At 36.9% G+C, this 27,072-nt stretch overlaps 1 protein-coding gene across 4 annotated transcripts in view; it reads left to right on the forward strand.

The window, feature by feature from the left end:
- Positions 1-27,072, forward strand: part of LOC134534701 (protein sprint) — a 731,313-nt gene that overhangs the window by 477,716 nt on the left and 226,525 nt on the right. Inside the window, exon 1 of one of the 4 annotated variants that reach the window (XM_063373176.1) lies at positions 1,013-1,565. The exons of the other annotated variants lie outside the window; for them this stretch is intronic. Within the exon in view, the coding sequence (XP_063229246.1) occupies positions 1,375-1,565 (191 nt within the window). The 5' untranslated portion in view covers positions 1,013-1,374. Of the gene's footprint in view, positions 1-1,012; positions 1,566-27,072 lie in introns of those variants that run through there. 4 annotated transcript variants of the gene reach the window in all.

Here is a 27,072-nt window from a genome sequence, read left to right on the forward strand (position 1 = left end):
CTGTATACGGCATTTGGTAGGAGTAATTTTTATGAAAATGGAACGGAAGTCTCATGGAACGAAAATGTATAACCACGGTACTGCCATCGGTGGCGGATGGAGTGAACCAAAGTTCACAAAGCCAAAGGAAAGCTATTTTGTGAATTTTAACAACATGGGCAATATTTTAATAAAATTCCTTGTCGAAAATCAGGCTCAAAGGCGGTTTTTGTATTTTTTTCATGTCATTTTCGCTTTTATCGGAGCCGTGTCTTTACATAGTTTAAAATTTGTCTCCAAATGGAATGATTTGATAATCGACGAATCTGCTTCGGCAGCGAATTTTAGCGACGGGTGCGGAAACTACGTGTGTGATTCACGTCAAGAAATGTAGTTGTACCACATTTTGCATACATATTTATTAAGCACGGTATTATTTTAAAGGATTTACGTTAACTTTCGTGTCAGATTTTTGTATTGTAAGTGTATTTGCAACATGAGAACATGTGAATTTGCTCGTGAGGTTAGATGTTATACATCTCTGGAGAGTACTAAAAAATTCGCTCACTCTTTTTTTACGATTCTCCTAAGCTAGTTTCTTTCAAGCTGGTGAACTAACTTTTAGTAGCCTCTCACAGCTTCTGCTTGATTTGCTAACCAGAGTGGCGTCAGTTTTAGAACAGACGCTCACTTCATAGGCCAATACCTCTGTGCGTACGAATGGTCCATGTTAACATTAGGAGCCATTACACCGAGTAGGGGTTGGTGGAAAGACTTGGGACTAGGAAATTGAAAATTCATCACGAGGGTAGAAGCTTCGCGCAGCACGGCTCGGATGCTGAAAGAAAGTTCGGGACCGGGGAGTACGAAAGGAGGCAGGGTTGGGCCTGGGGAGAGGGGATTATCATCCCTTGGATGCGAGGAGTGAAGCGGTGAAAGGGGTTGGATGGGAAGAGGGGAAGTGCTCGGGATGCGCGCGTCGCTCCTGATGCCCGGGACAGCGCGCAAACAGTCCGGCGAGTCTCGCAGTCCGACGGCAGATGCTGCGCCGTCATGTGGGCGAGGCAAGAGTCGGGCGAGCGAAGCGGAGAGCCGCTCTCCCCGGAGAGAAGCTAGTTGCCGCATTCGCCGGTAGCCGGCGCTGTCGGTCGCTGCGGCGCTCTTGTGTGGCGGGGGGAGGGAGCAGCAAAGGCTGGAGCTGCCAGTCCACGAGCAGATGGCGGGGAAGTAGGGTGTGCGCGCGTGTCTCTGACGCTCGCGGGCGCCGGTGTGGCGGTTTGGGGCTAGCCACCGCATACCCGTCATATCTCAGACCACGCGAGTGTGCACGAGGCGTGGCTAGCGACCCGACAGGGGGTTATTGTTCACTTTTGTAACCGACGACTATCAGAAACCATGCTGCCTCCGGCGTCGGAGGACCAGCAGGGCGGCATCACGTCCAACAACAACCACAACAACGGCACGCGCTCCGTCAACAACAACATAATCACGTCGGCCGGGAAGCTGCAGAGGCGCAGCTACAGCGGCAGCAACAACAACTTCAGCTGCAGCCGCAGATACGCCGAGATAGGATCGTGGAAGACAAGGTACGAACATTTTGCGACACCTGTTTTTTTTTGTCGTTTCTCCTTTCGCCGTCGGTTCCCCCGTGCCTAGCGGTCAAGGTCGGCTCGCAGTGAAAATTCCGCTCTGTTCGAGACGAGGTTAGGCCTTTTTGACAGGTGTTGCAACAAATATTAAGACTTTGACAGTTGATGCAAACATATCAGTAATTATTTTGTTAATTCTATATCAGTATTCAACTGTCTAAATGTTGCTTGATGCACCTATCAAAAAAATTCTCACTTCATCCTGAACAGACTTATGCATTTAAACTTTGTAACATAAATATATATTTTGTCATTTTTGAAAGATGCATTTCATTCAATAATAATAATAATCTATAAATGTAATTACACTTTTAGTATCGTGCTTTATTTGCTTAACATGCAATTGCCTAGCTCGTGTTTTATCTGTTCTCATAATTACTTTTTTGTTTGGTTTTAATTTTGGTGCAGGTTACACAGTACTTTTGGGATATGAACTCAAATATTACACACCTACATATATGCACTTCGAAATAATTAAAATATTTATTAGGTTGTGACTCTTGGACACAATTATGTCACGATGATATAGGCATTCGTATTTTATTTTTAAGTGAAACTAGTATGGCTGTTCGGTTTTAATAGTTTTCTTTAGGTGCCAAGCATAATTTTTTTTCCGACCCGCTTCACGTTACCTTTTATGACAGCACGGTCGACCAATGAGGACACAAATTTCGGCAAGGCGAGGGTTTAGAAATTAAGAGCGATTTGAAAGATCACTGAAATAATTCGATGGAGTTTGTTTCGCCGGCTAGATATTTTCACTACGGGGACCTGAATGTACAGATAGCCAATGCATTGAATGATTTAAAAAATAAATGCAAATATTTTTATAATCTAAAGGTTTGAAATCACAAAAATAAACAAATATGAAAAGATTTTGCCTATAAGATTTTTAAAATGGCATAAGAAAAACTTCTGTGGTAGCGAAATCTTAGAACGAAATTAATTTTTTTAAAGCTAATTTTAACTTATTTTAAAAAATTTTATCATGCAATTATAGAATAAAATTACTGAAAGGCAGAAAACAAATCTAGAAACCCAACCGGATCACCGGATCCCCTCTTGTGCCAGAACCCATGGTATTTGGCGACGGGTCGTTACCACAACGCCGAATGTCAAAATTGACCACAACGCCGACAGCTAGAAAACTGCTGTGTACCACAACGCCGAAATAACATCTGAATGAATTTGTGGGTGTTTCTTAAATGTACATTAACGGCGAAATACCACAATCAAACCTAACCTAACCTAACCTAGCGTAATATAACCTAACCTAACTTAACCTAGCCTATCCTTGCCTAACCTAACCTAGCATAACCTAACCTAGCATAACCTAACCTAGTCTAACCTAACCTAGTCTAACCTAACCTAACCTTTGTGGCAGTCCTGCAATGACATTTTTTGACGTTAGTTTATTTCGGCGTTGTGGTACACAGCAGTTTCCTAGCTGTCGACGTTGTGGTCAATTTGGCATTTCGGCGCTGTGGTGCGTCCCCTTTGGCGAAGCGGTCCCTCCCCCCGCCAGACGACGGTCAGGCCATCAGCGGCTCTGCACCCGGAGAGCGGGCGCAGTTTCCGCGTATCGCCGGCCGACCCGCGCAGTTGAGTCGGCGCCGTGACGAGGCAGGAAGCGTGTGTCACAGTCTGCCGATGCAGTGACGGGCCAGGCACTTCACATAGGCTTGCCGATGCGAATAGCATGCCGCGAGTCGCGGAACAACCATCAGTAGTAGGTTCCTCCGCGGGGACACGGTAGAATTGTATCCCCTTTGGAAAGGGTACATTTCATACTTTTTGGTGGCGGTAGTGTAGCTGGGTAGAAACTGGGAAAGGTACCCTTTCCGATCTCTTAAAAATGTTTCGCTTTTAATGCAAAGTTGCACTGGTAAGGTATCACATGATTTCATAGTACATTTACTGGTACATATACTAACCCAACCAACCGTCCACAATATTTTTAAGTATTTTTTTATTGCTTATGATCTTAACATGAATCGTTACTTACGTAATAATTCAAAACTACTTCAAATGAAACGTAAAAAAAATACTTTATTAATTCTTAAGTTATGACTTTGATTGGACTATGAAAGAACAAAATTTTGAAAGTTTACCTTTCCAGTTTATTTTCTTCTGTGTCATTTTACAGAAAATCCTGAAAGGTACTTTTTCCGTGGGGATACCTTTCCAATGCATATTTGCCTTAAAACCGAAACATTTTAAGAAATCGGAAAGGGTACCTTTCCAGTTTCTACCCAGCTACACTACCGCCACCAAAAGTATGAAAGGTACCCTTTCCAAGGGGATACAATTCAGCCCCCCCCCCTTCCCCCCCTCCTTCAGAGAACGCAACGACTATTTTACCGCCGCGAATTTAGCGGGCATCTGATTTAAGAAAAGAAAGATGATTTACTTATCATATTGAATATGAAGAAATTCAGCTTTTGCCAGTTTTACACATGGGACGTGGCAAAACAAAAAAAAAACTTTGAATACATAATTAAATTTTGGGTTAGCTACAATGTTATTATATATTTATATAACCTAGCTCATTATATGTTTACCTATCTATCGGTTGTTTCAGAATACCCACTGAAAGTAATACTTAAAGTAGATACTAAAGGAACCCTGAGAAGTGCATTTTAAAGGTTGTCTTACAATATTTTTTTTTTGCTGACATTCCGAACAGTTGCAAGCATTCTCACGGAATCGTCGATGCAGCCTTTGGTGAAAGGTCTAGTCGTAGCGTCCCTACAAGCTTAACTCACTTCGTATCTTCGAGAGGTTTAGTAAACATGTAAAGATACGTAAAGATTGAAAATCGCCTTAAATGGTGTGTGAAAAATAATTTGTAAAAGAAAAAAACTTTAAATGTTGAAAAAGTTTATCTTTTTTTAGATTATGTAGATTCTAGCATCAAAAAAATTCGATGTCATTTCACGACTAGTTTCGTATAGAATGAATCCTTGAAATTAAAGGACGCTGCATTGGTATAGGACACATCCACTATTCAGAACAGCATTTGTTTTACCTGTAGAAGTTTATTCATTGCATATATATATATAATTCTAGAATATAAACTTTAAATTGCCTGCAAACAGCGATACTTCACGTATATGTCAAATATTGGAATTCCTGTCTTCTCGCTAAATTAACTACCATCGAAAACCGAATGGATTTAGATCGTAATTTTAGACCGCGATTGAATTATAGTACACGGTTGAATATTATCGACGTTGCGTACTTCACTTGACCTTGTGGTGTACCGGAGCACGCCAGACGTGCATGTTTAGGCTCTTCCATTGGTATCACCCATCTAAAAAGCTGTTACCTTTTTTTAAAATATATTACATAATCAAATATTATCAGATATATTTAGCTGAATATAGTAAATATTTACACTAATTTTCAAACACGTAAGTATGGCAAATAACTTAATTTTATACAATTTTTTCCTAAAAACCTATGATAATATTTATTTTTATCATGTAATACGGTAGTCTTTGTAAAAAAAAATAGTCATGCATAACGTACAAAACGTTTTTAAAAGTACGCTAGAAGTAGGTACTAGCATACCTGCATAGTTTAATTACAGTCTGTACAGCCCTCCTTATGTCGCTTCCAGGGAAAAAGTACGAATATGTACATAAGTATATACTTCAAGTTGATTCGGACACGACCTTAAATTTTCTTTACAGAATTTTTATCATGTAGCATTAAAGAGTGATATTTAATAATTCAGGAAATTAATTTTACACTCTTGCGTGCATGTTTATACCCATTAACATCTCAATATTAGTTTTTAAGGTGTGCAGCCATTCGTCGCATGGTTTTATTGAAGGACCTGGAGTTTTTCTGTCGTTCTGCTCTAGTTGTTTCTGTGCTTCGGCGAATCGCTTTAGAAATTGCTAAACCTTAAAATTCATTCATGCACTTCACATATTGACATGAAAATATCTATTATTGGTTGTGCTTCTATCACCAGAACTTGTTCCCGACGAATGTAGCACTGGGGCTACTTAACGCGTTCAAGAATTTAATCTAGTAGATTATTCAAGAACGAAATAACCATAAATGATACATTTTGTTGGAGAAGGTTGATTTTAAAAGGAGATGTTTCAGGCGAAGAACAGTCGTTCGTAAAATGAACGCAAATCGAATGACTGAAACATCGCTACGGCTAGAGGTTCGGTCCCGCATGCATGGATGATTTATTTCTTAAATTTTTTCGTCATTATTGTATTAGGAATATTTCTGTACAGTTTGAACACCATTTTCCCCTTAAGTTTATTATTCCTTCACTAATTTTTGCTACAGATATTCACTAAGTGTAATATAATGGCTGTAAAAATTGGTGCGAGTGAACATTATTACGATCACTTGCGCGACTTTTTACAGCCATTATATCACACTTAGTGAATATCTGTTGAAAGTATTTGTGATAGAATTATACTTGCAAGGGAGGTCTATTAAAATTTCAGAAATACCCCACAAGTAATAATATTGACAGAAAAAAAACACCATGGCGTGAGAGACCGGGCCTTGAAAATATAAGAACACGATTGATACTTTTTATGAAAATGTCGTAAACTCTCTTAGTTTTTGTTTTAGTGCTGCGTGATTCTCGAGTAATCACTATATCTCCACACAGAATAAAATTTTCTGTACTTTTACAAAATATTCCTTTGGAAACCAGCTGCCATTAAATAGTTCTGTATTTCTGCAAGAAAGATAATGTAACTTTGTACATCACATGGCTAATGGTTATTTTTGCATAGCTATATGAAAATACGTTTTTCTACATAATACTCAGTATTTCTTACGAAAATGGCGCATAATTTTATATATTAATTGATTTTTCATTCAAACATTGTTTTTAAGCCATGGAAAAGATAATCGAATATTCAACAATTTTAATTTATTTTGTTGTATCACGCTTATTGGGAAAGCTATTCAAGGAACGTTTAAAATAACTTTAACCATTGGAGGTACTGGGACAACACAAAGCACAAATTCGTGGGTAAGTATCCGAACCCAGTATTACTGCGAACACTATTTCGTAGTGACACAGTTGTTTTCATGTAAATGTACAAATATACAAATATCTGTTCTTTCACATGGATGTTTCTGTTGCATTTACAAAAGAAAAAAAATCAGTGCAGTGCGTTTTAACAATCACTTACCTGAAGCTGTAGTCGCGTGGTAATGTTGTGGAAACACTCGGATCTAGTGTGACGGCGTCGCCCATTCGTCTTCTCTCTCATTAGACCCGGCCGCTAAAACACTCCAGCTTTGGGTCGGTGGACCCGATTTTTGGCCCGCATCCAGGCACACTGCGTGGCTTGGATTCCTCTCCCGCTATAAATACCGCCGCCGGCCGTTTTAGCTGTTCGCCGACGGCGCTTTGTCAACTGGCGTGGATGTACGGGTTCTCCTTGTAAAATATCTGCCACTTGTACGTGGGGCAAGCCTCTTGCGCGCAAACACGTGTCGTATGTTGCAAGAAATAACACGCGGTTCTGTGACAAAAATGGTTTAGCTTACAGCACGATGCTGCAGTGCAACCTTTGTATAACAGTGCTGGCAAGTATTACTGTTTTTCCGTAATCATTACTGATTAAGACTTCCTGATACGGAATTACGGAGTTTCATTTACTACGAAAACAGAGAAACTTAAAGACCTCTCTATAAATATTGCGTGTATCAGCTTTCCTTACGATAAATATCGGTCAAGTGTCTCATCGAACAAGAATGTAAACTTACATTAAAGTAATTAACATAATCCTGTAACTTATTATTTTGTTATTTTATATTAAGTAGTGTGTGATTTTTAAATTATTTAATGAATGGATTAGCTCATTAACGTATAGGAGTTATTATTAATTATTTCGTATAAAGTAGTATTTATTGTAAACTTTATAGTGTTTGTTTTACGCGTGTTATATTGTATGCATGGTTGTGATTACTCATAGGTGTGCCTGGAAGTTGGTGTCATTGGTATACTAGTTTTGCTATAGCTAGAGTCACGATTATGTCACGGATTGAGTGGGTAGCAAAGTAGATTTGAAGCATATATACATCTGCTTCACGTAGATTATATTGGACTGCAGTGCTGTTGACGACTCTGAGCCAGTAATCGAACAGAACAAATAGTCGATCACTTGTATCTCGCCAAAGGACGTGACCTTGTTTTAGACTAGTGGGAACTCTAAAATAGCTTGATTATATGAAGCAAATCGAGTCTATCCTGGTGAAATAATCGTGTCTCTAGCTGTATCTTTGATTCCTATGCTGGGTGGTTTACGAGAAATTAGTAGCCACTCACAAGACTTATTCGTTATTTCTTTCATCATTTGGAGCAAAATTTGTCATACAAATATGGGTCCTATTCGCATTACTCACGTAGTAGTCCAGAATATGTAAATTCCCAGCAATGAACAACTTACTGCGTGCGGGTGTGTAGAAGGACATTGCTTGACAAAGGACTGCAAGAACACGTATCACGCATGTCGCTGCAGTATTCAGACACAAGTGTGAGCAGCCTGGCAGAGACGCGAGCGGGCAAACGGAAATCTTTTTGAACGTCATTGTAAGATTGTTACACGTAATTACGATGCTCAATTGTACACAATACGGTCTGATAATACAACACTGTGGTTTTCTTCTGTGTTATTATTGTATAAGTAAGGGCAGGTATTTTTCGCGAATAAATCTGAACGCCTATAAGACTGCAACAAGATATACCCGCAGCAGCGGTTTCTTCCTTGTGATTGCGTTTGTTTTCCCGAGCCACTCAGGACGCGTTTGCTTCCGCACTGAATTATTTTGATTGGTGTTGTAACAATCGACATGTACCTGAAAGAATTTCACAAAATCACGAAACACAGACGATGCTACAGTGTTTTAACTTATAAATAGTTTGGGGATCTTTTCGTGAAATATACATGTTCCTATGTATAAGTCTTTTTTCTTATGTTTCGAATTAAACTGAAAATATTCAGATCAGAACCCACTCAGGCTGTATAGGACCTATATTATGTAAGTAAGGAATAAGTCCTGTGAGTGGAGGTAGGTAACTATTTGTGAATTATATATAACTAGCTGCAGTACCCGGCTTTGCCCGGGCTGAACACCGGGTGATATATTGTCCGCGAGTTACAGCAAAATGGATAGCGATATGTCCAGTGTGGTGGACATTAAGAAATGACACATAATTACTGTTTGTGTATCTGTGACCTATGGTTTTCTGTTTACCCATGGCGATCGGTTGAAAGGTTTAGAAGTTGATGCGCTACAGCGCCATCTAGCGGCGAGTTACAAAAAAAAATTGTTAGCATAAAAACCTTCTCCATGATAAAAACACTTCGATGTGCCAACTTTCATGGCGATCGGTCAAACGGTGTAAGAGTTTATCGACGACATACATGCCAACATCCAATTTATATATATTCTTATATTTCGAAATTTTGGGGCTTTCACTTTTGCGGAAAGTGGATGTTCAGGACCTCAAATGGTTTGGAACACTCCATCTCGAAAGAATAGATATTTGAAATTCCTGAAATTGTCGAAATTTTGGGGCTTCGTTCCCAGAGGGGGGCGGGGGTTTCGAAGACTCTGATTGGTTCGAAAACACTTAAAATCGAAAGAGATAGATTTTTCAAATTTTTTAAACTTTCGAAATTTTGGGGCTTTAACCACCTGGGGGGGGGGGGGGGGGGGGGGGGTTAACGTTGAGGACCCCGAATGGCTTGGAAACACTCCAAATCGAAAGAGATATAAAGGAATATAAGAATGTAGGCATTTACTGTACTCCTATCTACCATAATAACAATATTGACTAATAGAAAGCTTATTACCTACCTATTAATAATTATCTAAATAAATTAGTAAATAACTCTATGTTTAAGAATTTACGTACATACATAATATTAAACTTCAAACTATACACACAAAAAAAAACTAAGGATGTTTGTGAAACTATATTTATTTGTCATAATGTTTAAAACATTTGTAGGATTTCTTTATATGTAAAACTGTGGTGGCAATATTCCGCTTATCCAAAGGAGTATAGAAATTAATAGAGACATCACTCCCTATACACACCACAAATCTTTTAATTAAGTATAAAAAAACATAGTCCAAAATGAAACAAAAAGTATGAATAACAACTAATTTGACAAAAAAATTATACAACTGGAATGACAATGTTAACATCCGCCTGAAATTTAATAGAAGTAGGTAGGTAAGAATATATATAAGAAATTAAATGAAATTAAAACATACATAAATAAAATTATCTCACACTCAACCAAACATAATGTTTAATATGAAATAAAGGAAGATGGCAATTACACGTAACTATTCTAATTAATAAAAATATCAACTTTCTTGAAATAGTTAAATTCAAATTTTTCAACAATATATTACATAATTGATAAATATTTCTGGTCTTCGGTCTCAGCAGCCCTAAGACTCTTGACGCTCAGCAGATAAATTATAAACACTAAACCAAACTCCTTGCAAATAAGTAGGTAATGTAAAAAAAATAACAATATTGACAAATAGGCCCTACCTACCTATGAATAAATTTCGAAGTAATTTATAAGTTTAAGGATTTATGTACCTACATAATATTAAACTTGAAACTATCCACACAATAAAAACCTAAGAATGTTAGTGAAACTAATTTTTTTTATTTGTCATAATACCTAAAATACGTATGTTTCCAAAATGAAACAAAGTATAAATAATGACCAATTTGACAAAAAAAAATTATACAACTCGAATGACATTGAAAACATACACGTGAAATTTAAAAGAATTATGAGTGCCCTAGGTAGGGAGGAAAAATATATATAGAAGAAATTAAATTAAAAAAATGGGTGCGTGTACTTAGGTATGCGCATATGAAGTTATACTTCTTTGGCATCATTAAAAAATAGTTTTTAATTGCATGCAAAAATATTGCGTGGAGTCCCTCCGCGTGGAAGAAATGAAACTTCGTAATGTGGAAATGAAAATAGGAAGGGGTAGAAATTGATTTTTAGTGAAATCATATTGTATCAAATCAAACTAAAAAAATAAAGGAAATAAATTTGTAACGATTCATAGATTGATCTTCAGAGAGAGAGAGAGAGAGAGAGAGAGAGAGAGAGAGAGGACACCTATTGAATGTCTATAAAAGAAACTTTTTTATGAGAGCAGATTTTCATGAAATATATCATGAAATCATTCAACGATAAAACCTGTTTATTTAATCAAGTGGACGGGTTCGCCCCAAGGAGAAAATAACGCGGCGAGACCTCGTGGACATAGAGAAATGACACACTCACTATTTATGTGTCTATGAAACATGATTTTTTTTCTGCAATTTAAATTGTAATATACAAAAACGGTATTGAAAATTGAAATAAATATGGCGACACTACAAACTGTCAAGAGCTTTTTTTTTCTTACTCTCTACTTAGTTCCTTATAATAGCAAAACGTAACGTAATGGCTTGAAAGCTATTGCTCGGCAGACATAGAGGAATGACACTAACAGTTTGTATATCTATGACACACATTACATTTTTTAGTTTTTTCTTAACTCATAATCGAGATAAAATATCCAATTGTGAATCTAAACCATCCTCGAATCCCCGTGAACTCACACAAAAAATTTCATCAAAATCGGTCCAGCCGTCTAGGAGGAGTTCAGTGACATACACACGCACACAAGAAATATATATATAAAGATTATACATACTCACCTGAAGTACCCGGTGTTTGCCCGGGCTGAACACAGGGTCAAAGGGATTTTTTTTTTTCGAAATCGGATGTAGACAGTAATTGTCTTCATTAATTGAACGTTAAGTGTGCAAAATTTAATCATGGAGTAAAAAATTATCCGTAAAGCGGTGGGAAAGAAGGACAGGGTAGTTTTTTGAAATATCATGTGTTCAATAATCAGATGTAGACAGTAATTTTCCTTCTCTTTTGAACGTCAAGAGTGCAAGACGTTATGAAATTTGTGGCGGGAAAGGTAGACAGGGGTGGGTGGTTTTTCGAAACCTCATATAGACAGGGGGATAGGGGAATATTTTTTAATCGGACATAGACAGTTATCTTCCTCTTAACTCCAGGTGTTCAAAATTTAATTAAAAAATACTAAGATCCTGTTTTAAGGGATATATAAAGGGGTGCGGTGTGTCTGTGCTTCTGAAATTACATGTGGAAGGTAAGATTGGGAGTGGATATTTTGAAATTAAATAAAGCAGTAAATTTCCTTTTGTTTTTTAACATTAACTGTGCTTAATTTTATTTACATGTTCCAAAATTATGCTTTGAGGAATGTAAAAGGTGTATGGGGTTGTTTTTCAACATTTTCTTTTTTTCTAAAACAGTTGAAACCTCTTAATGTAAACTCAAAGTGTGTTAAATTTCATCAAAAAGCACAACAAATCGGTTTTAGGGGGGTTAGAAAAAAGGATGGGTGTAACCAGCCTCTTTTTAGAAATGAATTATAGACAGCAATTTTACCCTTATTTTGAATGCAAAGTGAACAAAATTTTATCAAGTAGTGTCTGAGTTCTTTTTTAAAGATGGGAACGGGCGATGGGAGTGGTTTTCCACAATCTCACCTAGTTAGTGATCTTTCTCGTGTTTCGAAGATCAAGTGTGCAAAGTTTAATCGCAATCGAATGAATGGTTTAGGAACGCATACGGGACAAACAAATAAACAACATTAATTTTGATGTTTATGATTTATGAATGTGTATATAGTTTCAATTTTTTTTTTCCTTCTTACATATACAAATCTACAGTTTTATTTCTATCTCGATTAAATGTAGCACAGTTGTCCTTCTAAACATTAGAAAAATTATGATTCTTCTTGATGGAATTTCGCTTTTGCATTTTTTTTATGCTTTCTTCGTCTCCTGGCAACGGTTTTTTTATTGTTTCTTTATTTTTTAATTAGGGGCGTAGCAGTGGCGCACCCACTGAGCTGTGCAGTAGTTATCTACTTGTAGACGGCCGGAGCAAAGTGCGGGTACTTTAGCTGGTACTGAAAAAAAAATCGTTATTTCGTGTTTATAATCTAACAGTGATATCTACAGTGGTATGTTGCAATCGACACTTGCTTTTAAAATTTTTTTTAAAGTATCTCCTTATTTTTTTTAACAATAAACGAGCGAAGCCTCAACTATGGTAGAGTATCTGCGCAAACGCGCAGATATTCCACTATGTCCCACCATATCACACCTGTTTCTCAATATGTCCACCATGTCCCATATCCAACCATGTCCTACTATATCCCACCATGTATCCAGGGCCGGCGCGTCCATATAGGCGAACTAGGCAACCGCCTAGGGCGCCAAGTAGCTGGGGGTGGCGCAGCACGACACATAACAGCTGATGTAATATGTTTAACGATTATTGAAACTAGATGAAAATGGATTTTTTAACAGTTTGGAATGTTTATATTGATATAAGTAATTATTTAAAGTCCACGGTGACCTGCTTATGATTTGTAATAAGTAAAAAAAAAACTCAAGCCTGCTTACATTGGATTGTTGACAAAATATGAGGCTTACGTGATGTATTTTGAGGCAAGAACAATTTTTTTGGGGTGTCCGGCCCGGGGGGGGGGGGGGGGGCAATTAAGGTTTTTCGCCTAGGGCGCCAATTTACCTTGCACCGGCCCTGCATGTCTCACCGTGTCACAATGTCCTACCATATCCCAACATTCACAATGGTGGAGTATCTGCGCAAACCCGCGTATTTTCTCTCCGTGGCGGTTCCCGGGCGAATCTCTCCGAAGTGGAGGCGGAACACGCATCAACAGCCGGAAGTTTACGAGAGCGGCCCGGAAATGGAAGCAGGGCCCTGCGCGGGAGCTCTACAGACACAGCAGCAGTCGGCCAGCAAACAAGCCTGCCTTTTTTATTGGCTTTGTGTTTTCTGTACCCGAGCCTCTTTTTTTCGCTCTCGGCAGGGAAACGATCATGACGTTGCAAGAAGTTACTTCTCGCGTGGTCAGGACGTCCTGGATCTTCGTTGATCCCATTCTGTGTTTCAGATCACAGATTGCATTGCTGCATAGAAATTAAAACAAATCTGTACTCGTACAAAAGATTCTTTTGGAAACCATTTGCCAAGAAATAGTTTGTTATACTACAAGAAATATATTGTAAATGTGTTCAACACATGCCTATTGTTATTATTGCATATATGAAATCTTATTATGTGCGCAGTTTATACCGGGAAATTATTCAGGGAACGGTTTAGAAATAACTTTAACGATTGGATGTATTGGACAACACAAAGCATAATTGCCCGGGTAAGAATCCGAACTCAGTATTTTTACGAACACTATTTTGTGGTGATACATATGATTTCATATAAACGTAAAAATTTACAAATATCTGTAATTTTACAAAAATATTTATGTTCCATTAACAAAAAAAATACGGTGTGATAATATCAAATATTTCTAAATGTTTACTTCGAGGGTACCTCATCATCGTAGAACTAGCCACAGACATTCAAATGTGCCTACCAACCACGGAAACGGAACGTTTCTGAATATTTATCAGTAGTTGCTCGTGCAGTAACCGGATTTTGTTTTCTGCGTTGAAGCTTCATAAACTAAAGTAATGGTTAGATGTTTACCAGTCAGTTGGTCTTCCAAACAGAATCGTGCTGTGATCAGTTTGGTTTCATAGTTTCATTATTTTTTTTTTACCAGCCTGGTTGTGTCATTGTCGACGTATTGAAGCGAAGGAGGATCGATAAACCAAGCTCATGGACGAATACTTCTGCGATTAGCTATATGCTGCTTGTTATCTGCTGTAATAAAAAGTGAAGAAAGATATTTGTACATAAATGTTTACCTGAGAATTTTCGTTCATGTCACTCGCTAGTTCATATTCTGAGTTTCCACAGCTGTTGGATGTTTACAAATGTTCTACACACATGTTGTCAAAACCTCAAGATCAGTTCTTCTGTCCCTCCTGAGAAGTATTTCTGGCGAACTTTTCGGGATTAGAACTAGGAACATCGCGGCGAGAGCAGGCACACTGAGTTATCCCTATATTATTAAAATAATCAAATAACATCCTGATACGTGCTGAATTACTTGATGAACTTCTTCGAGTTTTTCAAGTGTCTGATAACGAGGCAGCATCCAGTGGACAATAGACCGCATCTTGGTTGCGGGCAATAACAGGGATGTTCGCAGGTGTCTGGTTGTGGGGCAACAGCGGCACGACCCGGGCCACCAGCTGACACGAGGTCGCGGCTCACGACGACGGCACGTCAGTTACTCGCGCGCCGCCGCTACAGGCGCGCGGCATCCTGTTTCCGCCCGCCGATGAACAAGCTCCTGTCCCTGTGTCCGTCATCCCTCTCTCTCTCTCTCTCTTTCTCACTCTCTCACTCGCGGACAGCGAGGTCCGAGTTAGTTCCCGCCCCTTTGCTTATGGGTGTATGTCCCGTTACAGGTCATTGTTTCATTTTCACGTTTAACACGGTTTAATTTGTGGACATTTTGAGTTGCTATGAAATCATGTAATGTACGTTAGTCTTGCTCAGTTTCACTGTTTTGGAGTCGAATTTAAAAAAAAAATTGTACATACATTCACCCAATGCAATTAATTATTTAAAATTTTAATGTTCAGCTTTTTGGATCCAGCTTTATTTTCTATGGAGATATAATTTTTTTTATGATAAAACAAAAATTACCTTCTAAGCTAGAATGCCAGAAAAATAAATTACAATTAGTAACTCCTTATACTTGTTTATTCTTAATTTCTAACCTTAGATCTAGTATATTCGGTACTACGCATTTTTTCTTAAAACCAAACCCATCCCTTTTACACACCCTAGGGACGGAATCTCGCGAATTAGTAATATAATAAGTTGTTGTTGACAGCTTCTATTATTCGTACCAAATAATTTGCATCGTACTCTATTAGTTTCGGAGATACGATTCCATAATATAAATCAAAAATTACTCCATTTACTCTTCCTTAAAAAAATGAATATCAATAAGTAAAAAAATATCATACCTAAATGTACATTCAAGTTTCTCTTTCTTAGTTTGCTGCCGCTATTTAAAATTGATTCGGATGTCTTCATTTTTCGTTTTAAACCATATTAACCCCTTTTTCATCCTTTAAGAGCTGAATTTTGTACAAAGGTAAAATTTTGGCTGTAGTTTTCGTATTTTTATTATTGGCAGATACTCAAAATATTTTCTAATGCTGCATTAGCTTCGGAGATATAAATATATATCATTAAATTATATTAACTCATTTTTCACTCCTTAGGGGTTGAATTTCGCAAAATTATATAATTGTAGTTGTTTTCCGTATGTTTATCATTGGTAGGCAATATCTTTACTTATGCTTGGTTAACTTCGGAGATATATAACCATATTTACCCTTTTTTCACCTCTTTAGGTTTGGAATTTTTCAATTATATATACAGTCTAGAGTTTTAAGTTAGCCAAATACTTAACTATTAAAATGTTTAATTAAAATCCGTCAAGTAGTTTTCGATTTATGTCGGAACAAACAAACAAACTTACAAAGATACAAAAACTGTATTTATGAGTTCTAGCGATGTTATCTATCCATTTCCAATAGTTTTTTCCTTCAAAATTTCATCATTTTAACCTCGGAACAGTTTATTACTAGTGTAGATAATACAACATGGTGGATTGTGTACGATCCTTCCCAACTAGGTAGCTCATTTCAAGATACGAACAATCTTCGGGCATTAGCGTTTATGCAGCTACGGCTCCTTATGCTATCCACACGTTGTTACAAGTTCTCTTCACCAGTTATATCTGACACCCACTCCTTGGACTAGTACCTTCATGGTTTAAACCCTCTCATGACTTCCCCTCCCCCCTCCTTGTCACGGAGTAGGCCTAGGAGTCGTTCAAAACTCTCGAGATTCGCGAGACCAGCTTCGACCCGCCGGCCTCGTTTCATGTCGCGTGCCGCCGCCAGCCAGCCACTACTCACCCAGTGCAGCTTACCCTCTCTCTCGTTATCTCTCTCTCTCTCTCTCTCTCTCTCTTTAACCTCCCCCCCTTTCCAAGCAATATTTTTTCCCCGGATCTGTTGCAAGTGCACCTTGTTCAGCCGCGCTGGGGAAGTTGCTGCGAAATTATGGCCATACTCGTCATGTTAGTTATTCTCCCCCCCCCCCCTACACTAAATCCTCTTAAGGGGTCGTCCATTAATCACGTGATGTTTTTTTAGAAAATTTTTAACCCCCCCCCCCCTCCCCCCTAATGATTTGTGGTGAGGTTTCAGACTACCCCCCCCCCCCCCCCCCCAATAAATCACGAATATTTTTTTGGTACAAAATAATTTTTTCAAAAATTCAGAATATTATCTTTAAATATAGGTATAATCTAATTTAATTCTGGAAAATTAAGTATTCGGCGCCAAAATCACAGTCTTATTGGCGACTGGCAAGCCGAGCCGGGTGGTTCATGTTGCGGCGGGTGGGGATATTGTTGCCTGGCTACGGCGAGTCAAGGTCACGCGTCGCTTTTCGGTTTAGTAGAAATCGCGCGAAAAAATTAATACCGTGATATCTCTCTACACCCCCCCTCCCCCTTGTGATATTTCGTGATTTTTCCCGACCCCCCCCCCCCCCCCCTTTTCGAGCCTCACGTGATTAATGGACGATCCCTAAACTATTGTACACGATTCCTCTAGACAAATCAGTACCTCAGTACCTAACGAGTCTAATGGTCAGTTGCAACAATTAAGAGTTCAGGTGTGATCTCGTACCAATAACGACTGGTTTGATCACGACTCGGCCACATTTTCTGTAGTACCATTGAAGTTTGAGCGCCGAGCGAAGATCTTTGGCAACTTCGAGGTGGTACCGAACGTCGGTTTGGTTCATGAAAACGATCTCTGATGTACACAGTGCGAGCAGTCATATCCGGACTCCATGTTGGTTGTTATTGTAATCACGAGTAGGTAATAATTAGAGATTGATAGGGACCGGAAAAATTCGCGGGTTCAATGACCTCTAGGATGAACTTTATAGTTCTACGTACACTCGGTCAAATGTCACCCTCTCATTGGCTGCTGACTTGTGGAGGTGTCCCAACGTAGCGGCCTGTGATTCGATACAGCTTCGGTTGAGTGTTTCTCACTGGCCCAGAGTCGTCCAGTTGAGTTGTGAGCCAATAGCAGAGGCAGCACTGGTTCCCTAAAATAAGGCAAATTTTTCGGGTCTCGACTCATTAACGACCTTTAAAATTATGGTCCGATTTTTGGCAATTGAATATGCAAAATAAAAAAGTACCCGTGCCATGAAACAGTACTGGGACTTACAAACCATAAGCAGTGGCACGTGATGTTGAGATCTACCCTTACGTAAGTGGAAAATACTGTCTGAGATTTGCAGATTTCGAAGAATCCATTTATCATATACCCAAACAGTTAGTTTTATTTAAGGCATCTTTTTATATATATATATATATATATATATATATATATATATATATATATATATTTGCGTGAAGGAAACCCGGCCTCCCTCTACATTCACCAGAAACAGGTTTTGCGCCGAAATATATTCTTAGAACTAACTTCGGCCCAACATGGCTACGCCCATGATTCGTAGAGATTTATGTATGTATTACGTATATGTTGAAGTATTACGGAGTTTCCGTGATTCTTACTGATTTAGACGTCAATTCACGGAATTACGGATTGTTATTTATTTAATACGGACACATAGGACAACTTAATGACACATCAGAAATACCGTGTCACTATGAACGTTTTGTATTACGCATATTTTTTGTTGACTGTCGACTGCATATCTGGCACAGTAATATTAGTATAATTCAATATTGTCAGATTCAGTTCAACTCATTAAATATTCTATGAAAATAAATACATCCCCAAGGAGATTCAAGAATCCAAGCGTGTATTCAAATGTTAATAACGCTAGACGTAAAAAAACTTAACATGAATTAGCTTAAAACGAACTTTTTTATAAAGTTGTTAGTAGAAATTTGTGATTATTAAACTAGTGACTGGGCGAATTAGTTCATTGCTGTATAAATGTCTTAATTATTTTCTAGAGTCTAGTATTAGGCGTCAACATTTTATCGCGTTTTATTGTTCGTATAAATGTGACTACTGATGGGCGTGCCTGGAATTTGGCATCACTGATCGCGTAACAACGCACGCTTTGTTCACTACCCTCTTACAGGTCTGCAAAACACGACATGGAAAACAAGTAACGTTTATCTTGGCTTCCGCCCTAATCACTGCGGTGACCGCAGTCAGATAGCTGCCGGATGCCGCCGTCTTTTTTTTTTTTTTTTGCTTCCCATTCCAAGCCACTTCTGATTATCAAACGTTACATTCGGTTAAAAAAAAAAAAGTTTTCCGTTTCTTTTTGTAGGATAAATAAAACACATTAGGTTATCAAATCCTATTCTTATAACATATCCTGTGGTTTCCGGAATATTTTGGTAGGTCACTTAATTAAGGACAATTATATCGGTATCAACAGGAACTAAATCTGTATTTACAAAATTTTTTATGAGTAAAACACCCATAGGTAATTTTGATCGCCACATCGTTACTTCTTTGAAGAACAGAAACTGTTCTCGTTGTAAAGTATGTCCATAAAACAATGTCCCATTTTTAATGATATATTGTAATAGTTGAATTTAGACTATTTATAACTAATCATACATCAAATCGAAGGTAAAATAACCTAGTTTATCCTAAAAAATATTCAATATGTGCACCTTTAGTTATGCGGTACACATACAACCTAAAGTCCAATTCTTCCCATACTTTGGTTAAAACGTCCAGTGTAATGGAAGCATTAAGAGGCCGTGTCACAAATTTGCGCTCCTATCTATATCAATGTTATTTTAAAAGGCAGTTTTTCTCAAAGTCTATAAGAGGTAGGGGCCAGAAATTTTGCCTACTGAAAGTATACAATACATTTAACATAACCACTTTTTTCAAATTTAGTTATCATATCATATATTATTTCTGTGATGAAAAAAATATAATCAATATTTTGATTTGTCCAGATACAGTGGAATTTTGCTTATATTTATAATTATTTAGCAAAAACTGAAAAGGCCATTGAAATGTATTGTACATCACCTTCCGATCAGTGTCTTCATGATCATGATGGGTTTAAAAACCTGGTTGTAATCAAGTCTTTAACTATTTCATGACAACATTTATACTTAATAATTTGGAGATAGGCCTTTTCTATCCTAAGCCCCTGAGCTTTCACTATCTGGTCTGGCGACCGACCTGACACTCTTCAACCACCCCAAGGGTCTCCGATTGCACATCCGATAAAAAAAAAGCTGTTCGTTCATTTGTTTTTGTGTCACAGACTTCACACATTTATGCCAAGGGAATATTCCGCTGATGTGACGCCATACGAATGTATTATTCGCGACCATACAACTTTTTTGTTTGTCATCGGGAAGAAATGTTCATTTTGAATTGAGCATTTTTAAATGTCAGCGTAGAATATGCTTATCTGCCCATTTTGTTTCTTTCCATAATAATGAGTAAAGTTAACATTGTCATAGACATTTTATTATATTCGTTTGCCGTCCAAGTAAACCTGTCACTATATCGCACGTAATTATATATTTTACTAATTTGTTAGTTGTCATTTTATTTAAGTTACAAATAACAGTAATCAAAAACTATTACTTAATAGTCCAGAAAAGAGATTGAGTTATTATTCATTTAATAGGGGTTTAAAATATGGTACTACATACATATTATATATATTATATATATTATACATATTATATATATTATACATATATTATCTTGTTGTCTTCTTTGTAACTTTACTGGAAGAATGGCATTTGGTATGTATGTTAACTCACAATGAAAATACTTCAGAAGTACTCAACAGTGAACAACCTAGGCCCTATACTAATTTCATTATGTTCATGGAAATATAATTAAAATTACAAATAATGAACTGTATGTGTTTCACGTAGAGATATCGTACGAACTGTATGTGGTACAGACCAACACTTGCTAAGGCTCTGAAAATACTTAATTTCAGTTAATGTGTGGAGAATATTAAAAGTTAGAAATAATGATATATATAAAACAATGCAAAGTTATCAGCATAAAAATAGAAGTTATTTTTACGTAGCGCCTATTGGAATGAATATTTTGTGTTGAATTATGTGGCATGATTAATATTCTCTTATGGTATGTGTGTTTTGTTAAAATCTTATAAAACATAACTTACTGTTGAAGGATTTTCATTTTTTTTGTTATGATCTTATTTAAACAAGTTTTAATTATATTACACATGTCTATTTTAAAATCATTTTAATGTATACTTATAGAATTGTAATAGGCTTTATAAGGACTCTCAAAATGCATGTGAGTATCTATAATTATCTACATCACCATTATGGCCGTTTCACAAGATCAAATATTTATTGAATTCAATCAGTTGCATTCATTGTACATGATTTTCAATTTGTACATTGAATTCAATACAAATTGAAGATGTTATTCAACTAAGCTTATTAACTTATAAGTATTTTGTTTGTCCAGTACATAAAAGTAAAAGATTCTTTATTATTTAAATAATGAGCATCTATAAGCAATAACGTTTTCTAAATATTTACATAAACATAATGAAATCTAATTTTTCAATACTTTATATCTACGATCACATCAACGGCAGTATTATGTAATCAATGAGGTAATGAAATATCTTTAAAAGATATTTTCTCCTCTGTAAAGTAAATTTGTGATACAGCCCTCTTAATGTTAGTCTAGTGAGTTATTTCGTCTTCTAATATGCTACAACAATATATAAAACTAAGTTTTGTTAGTGTTTTAGTCTTTTGTAATGTTAAAGTGTAATGTAATCAATTCATTTTTTTTTGTAAATTCTTATTCATAAAGATACATATCATAATAAGATAAATAGTAATATTTGTAAATTTAGATTCTTTGAAACAACATCAATAAGAGGTTCTCTCTCCTACCTCTGTTAAACTGTATGATGGTGCATTGTAAAAAAATTAGGTAGTCTGACTTAAGTGAGATTGTATTTAGATTGTGTGTAATGCATATGCAATATCTAAGCATAAGAATTTATGTTATTATCCTTTTAAAACGTTACACTATGAATTTCGTATACTTTTTAATGTCAACTACCATTATTTTTCACGGAATATTACATCCAGATAAAGAATAATTACCACATGTTTGAAGATTAATTGTATTCCGATACATTTAAAGTATTAAAATTTTTAGATACGACTCATACTACAGTTGTAAATGTGAGGTTTCTTGATTCTGAATTCCTGCACCGCAATTTCCTAGTGAGCCGCCGGTCAGATTGTCATCCTCTCAGATTGTCGAGGAACCAGATACATTTTTCGTCGAGTAATCTGGCGGTATAGTAGTTTTATCACGCGCTGCGGTTACAGTTACTTCGGTTGAATAAGCCACTAAATCTCACTGTTAAAAGAGAGAACTTCTAGACCAGAATATTGGAAATAAAAATTTACTGACACGGCCTCTTAACCTATTCAATTCTGTTGTCTGAACTCTGGCAAATTACCAGGTAGCGGCGGAACGTAGACACGATCTCTTATAAGCCCCAAAGGAAAAAAAATCGCATGGCATTGTCAGGCGAACGTGGAGGCCAGTGAAAAAGAGCTCTGTTGTCTCAATAATTACGACCAATCCAACGGCCAGGGACTTCAACGTTCAACCACTCTCGTACAAAGAGATTCCAATTGAAAGGGTCTTCATTCATCCTTTTGTCAAATAACGTTTACAGGTTCACCTTGTACTAAATTGGGAAAACAACAAAATAGTCTTCGTGCATGTGCTTATCTAAAACTGTTTGAGTTACCCTTTAATTGTGACCTTGAACCAAAACTCCTCAAGGTTTACAGTTGATAGGTACTATTACATTTTATAACTGGGATATTCTTTTATGTACATACTTTATAATTTTATAGAACTCTAAATTTTAAGAACTGCACTTTTGGCGGCGGAAAGTGACTAAATTGTCAACTTATGTTCTTTTCATGTTCGATGACACATCGACAGCGACATATGTGGTTGCTGACCATAGGTTTATCTCGTTTGCTTTATGTTTTTTTTTTTTTGGAGGGGTGGTGGAAATGTAGTGCATTCATTCGCTGGTTTGTAAGGCTCTGCTGCAGCTTTCATATTGAATTTTTTTTAATTGCAGATATTTATGACGAAGTATTGTGAAAGTGATTTTTATGTACGCAATTTTTTAATGTGTTACCTATCTTAGGAAACAAAAAAAAATTAAAATGTTGTTGGCAACCACGGTGGAATTAGTCGGGAAAAAAAGTAATTTGAATAGTCTTGTAGTGGAACACCCAAGGAAATGGACCTTGTTAAACAAAATTATGGCATTAAAATTCACTGGCCCACATAGCAGGCGAATAAAGCGTTGTGGCACGCAGTAAGCATAACTTTTAGGAGGTTTCCCGGGTAGTTTTCGTAGCTGATTTGCACTATGTCGTAGAACATTTTAACTCGTAACAAATTCCGTACGGGGCCATTTGATAAAAAAAAGATGTGACGTGAACATACGATTGAATGACATGGCTGTTTGCAAGAAAAAAATCGATTGCATCACGCGTTGCCATGTCATTTATCTACTACATCGTCAGAGGTTCGTGAAATAGAAGTTATTCTCGTGCTTTGTAAGAGTTTTTATTCCATTGTTCTCCAGCGTTCGTAAGTTCTCGTTTGAAATTTATTTTTCATTTGGACTGCAGTTCTTACAATCCACAGGGGGTGGTGGTGCCTGCGTTTTTCTTAAGGACCCCATGCACGACCAGTCCGGACTTATGAGTCGGAACTGTATTGTATGAGCAATGACGGTGCACTAAACAGTTGGAACTTATGGACTGACGATCTTATGGGTTTCCATCAAATCGGACTGTGGGCGCGAGAGCCCCTCATTCCGAACTGAAGTGTGTGGGAACAACGTCTCGCCAGTCCAAACTGTCAGTCCAAACAATCAGTCCATCAGTCCATCAGCAAATTATTGTGGTAGACATCTTTGTTTATACTTTTTAGTTACTTTGCTAGACGGGATTGGTGGTTAAACCGGCCGTAGAGCTGCATTCTGTATTTTCCGGTGTTGTACAACGTATAGGCTCTGTTGGGGTGGTTTTTTTTGTGGGATGTCTGGGCGGTGATATCAGTGCGGACGGCAAGGAAAGAACTTCTGTCGTACGAAGATAAGACGGCTTTGAAAGGGTCTCCCCGATTCTGATAGTGTAGACTCACCCCCGGGTTCCTATAACGATAGAGATAACGAGCGAGTGGCTGGCATGATATGAATGTGATTGTCGGGAAGGCTCTAGAACAGTGGTTCCCAACCAGTGGTCCGCGGACCATCAGTGGTCCGCGAGAGCTAAAATATGGTCCGTGAAAGATTTCATACTTTGAATGAACGCGCGTCGGTGAACAAAAGCGAGCGCGGCGCGCAGGCGACCGGGGGAAGGGCAAGCAACTGACTAAACATTATGGCGCAAGCCGGTCAGTCAATCGTACGTTTTCTTTTGTTTTGCTCAGCAGTGTTGTGTTTTCGAACAGCATGTGAAACAGATTGGTACTGCGTTTGTGCGCATTTCTTCGTTTTGAATTTAACTTCCCGTTGTGAGAAATTCAACTTTTATTTTTTTTTAAATATATTTTTATTCTTTTGGAAATTATAAGTGTTAATTATTTTCTACATAAGTAGGTATGTGTTCCTGCTTATAAAAATTTATTTTGCAAATATTTACAAAAATTATATATTTCTGGCAAACAAATTATTAAGTTGCTTTATCAAAAAATAATAAGCAGTTTCGTGGATATTATAAAGTGCCAGTTATTCTTTATTGTTGTTTATTGTGCGTTGAAAATCAATTTTGTAATAGTTGTAGTGATTATATTTTCCCACGACATTCTTAGTGCCAAGAATATTACTTTGATAACCATGCCCTATTCGCACGCCAATCCATTAAAAATAATATAACGTTTTCACGAGAACTTTAAAATAAAATTAATAAAAAATGCATTATTTGTTTTTATTAAATCTTAAAATATTACAAAAAATAATTTATTTATAAAATGTAAAAAATGTATACTTCCATGCTTAGAGGTAAAAAAAGTTATTAAAGGTAAAAAAGTTATTAAAGGTAAAAAGTTATAAAAGGTAAAAAAGTTATTAATATTTAACTCCAGATATGTAATTCATTTAAAAATGACTTGGCACTTTTAGTATAACCGTCATAGAATTAGACAATTTGAGGCTGACACCAAGAGGGTTAAGGAAAATTTAAGGTACCTACCTACCAATTACGATTAGACAACATTATTTTTTAAATTGTGTAGTAAAGATTTAAGTTTGTAAAAAAATGATAGCGAGGTTAGAATTTTTTGGAAGCCAGTTTATATTTATTTATTTATTTAATGATTTATTTTATGAATTATGAAAAAATTTAGCTATATTATTTTTTATTCTTTTACTTGGCATAAAACATAATATAAGCATAACAGTGTACATTCTATTGCATTTTGGTTTTATTTTCATAAAATGCCACCTAAGAGAAAATATGATAATAGTTACATCAAATTTGGATTTACTTCGATAGAAAGTAATGGAGAAATATAACCAGAATGTGTTATATGCGCAACTGTTCTGGCGAACGAAGCCTTGAAGCCAGCGAAATTAAAACGTCACCTAGAAACGATTCATCCAAATTTTTCTGACCGACCACCAGAGTTCTTTCAAGGAAAATTGGAGAATTAAAAAAAAAAAAAAAAAAATCAAACTCGGGCCTAGTGGTACAAGATATGCATCATCTGAAAAAAACATTAGTAGCATCGTTTAATATATCGAAATTAATAGCACAATCAAAAAAGACTCACACAATAGGTGAAACTCTTGTGAAACCTTGTTTGATCAAAGCCGTCGAAGAAGTTTTAGGGTTAGAAGCAAAAAAAAAAAAAAAAATACAAGCTATACCTTTGTCGAACAACACAGTGTAAGCTAGAATTGAACTCATGTCAAATGATATCGAGGAGAAACTTGTTTCAAAAATTAAAATGTCGCCATTCTTCGCTTTGCAGTGCGATGAATCTACTGACATTTCTAATTGTGCACAGTTACTTGTTTTTGTCCGCTTTTTAGACGACGACAACATAATCAAAGAAGAACTGTTGTTTTCTCAGGAACTGGGAATGACATCAAGAGGTATCGACGTCATGAATAGGAACTGGATATTTCCAGAAATATGGCATTATGTGGGAAAAGCTAGTCGGTTTCTGTACGGATGGTGCTCCTGCGATGTTAGGATCACATTCCGGTCTAGTAACGTTAATCAAACAGAGGAATCCGTCAACATTAACATCACATTGTAACCTTCATCGCCAGGTGTTAGCTTCCAAGACTCTTCCTAAATGCCTTAATGATACAATGAAATAGGTCATAAAAGTAGTAAATGTCATTAAAAGCAGTGCCTTAAATTCACGCCTTTTTAAAAAACTGTGCACTGAAATGGACTCAAACCATGAGAACCTCCTCTCTCACACAGAAGTTCGTTGATTGTCGAAAGGCAATATGCTGAAAAGATTATACGAGCTGAGAGGAAAGATTGAGTTGTTTCTAGGTGAGAAAAAAATGGAAGACTTACTAGTACAGTTTTCTGATTTGACATCCCAGATGTATTTGGCATATCTTGTGGATATTTTTACACACTTAAATAAGTTTAACTTGCAAATGCAAGGTTCAGGAAACAGAAAATTAGAAGGCGTTGCAAATATTTTTAATTTTGAAGATAAACTTCGTGCTTTTATTTGCAAACTTAAGTTATGGATTAGTCAAGTTGGCGAGGGCAATTAAAGTGCGTTTGCAACATTGAAGGCACTCCTTGACGACAAAAAGTATGTCATGTTTAGGGAAAGCATACAAAAAATCGCAAATGTCATTTGCAAATGTTGGTTGATGAATTCAACCGTTACTTCCCAAAATATAACAATACAGAAGCTAATGTGGACCAAAAACTGATACGCAACCCTTTTGGCACTAACGCTAGAGAAGTTGCAGAAGAAATCCAAGAATAACTTATTGAATTACAAAATGACAGGAACTGTAAGAACGCGTTTGAATTTGATTCTTTGGAGACGTTTTGGTGTAAGAAAGCAATTTTATATACTAAAATTAGAGAAATCGCTTTGCGCTATCTTATGCTTTTTTCAACAACTTATTTATGCGAACAAGGATTTTCTGCATTACTGATCATTAAAAACAAATCCAGGAATCGACTGAAAGTAAGTGATGATGTGTGTGTAGCTTTGAGCAAAAATATTACCCCAGGAACAGATTATTTTTTAACCTTGTGGTCCCTG

The sequence above is a fragment of the Bacillus rossius genome, chromosome 8, assembly GCF_032445375.1.
Source record: "Bacillus rossius redtenbacheri isolate Brsri chromosome 8, Brsri_v3, whole genome shotgun sequence".
NCBI classification, from domain to species: Eukaryota; Metazoa; Arthropoda; class Insecta; order Phasmatodea; family Bacillidae; genus Bacillus; species Bacillus rossius.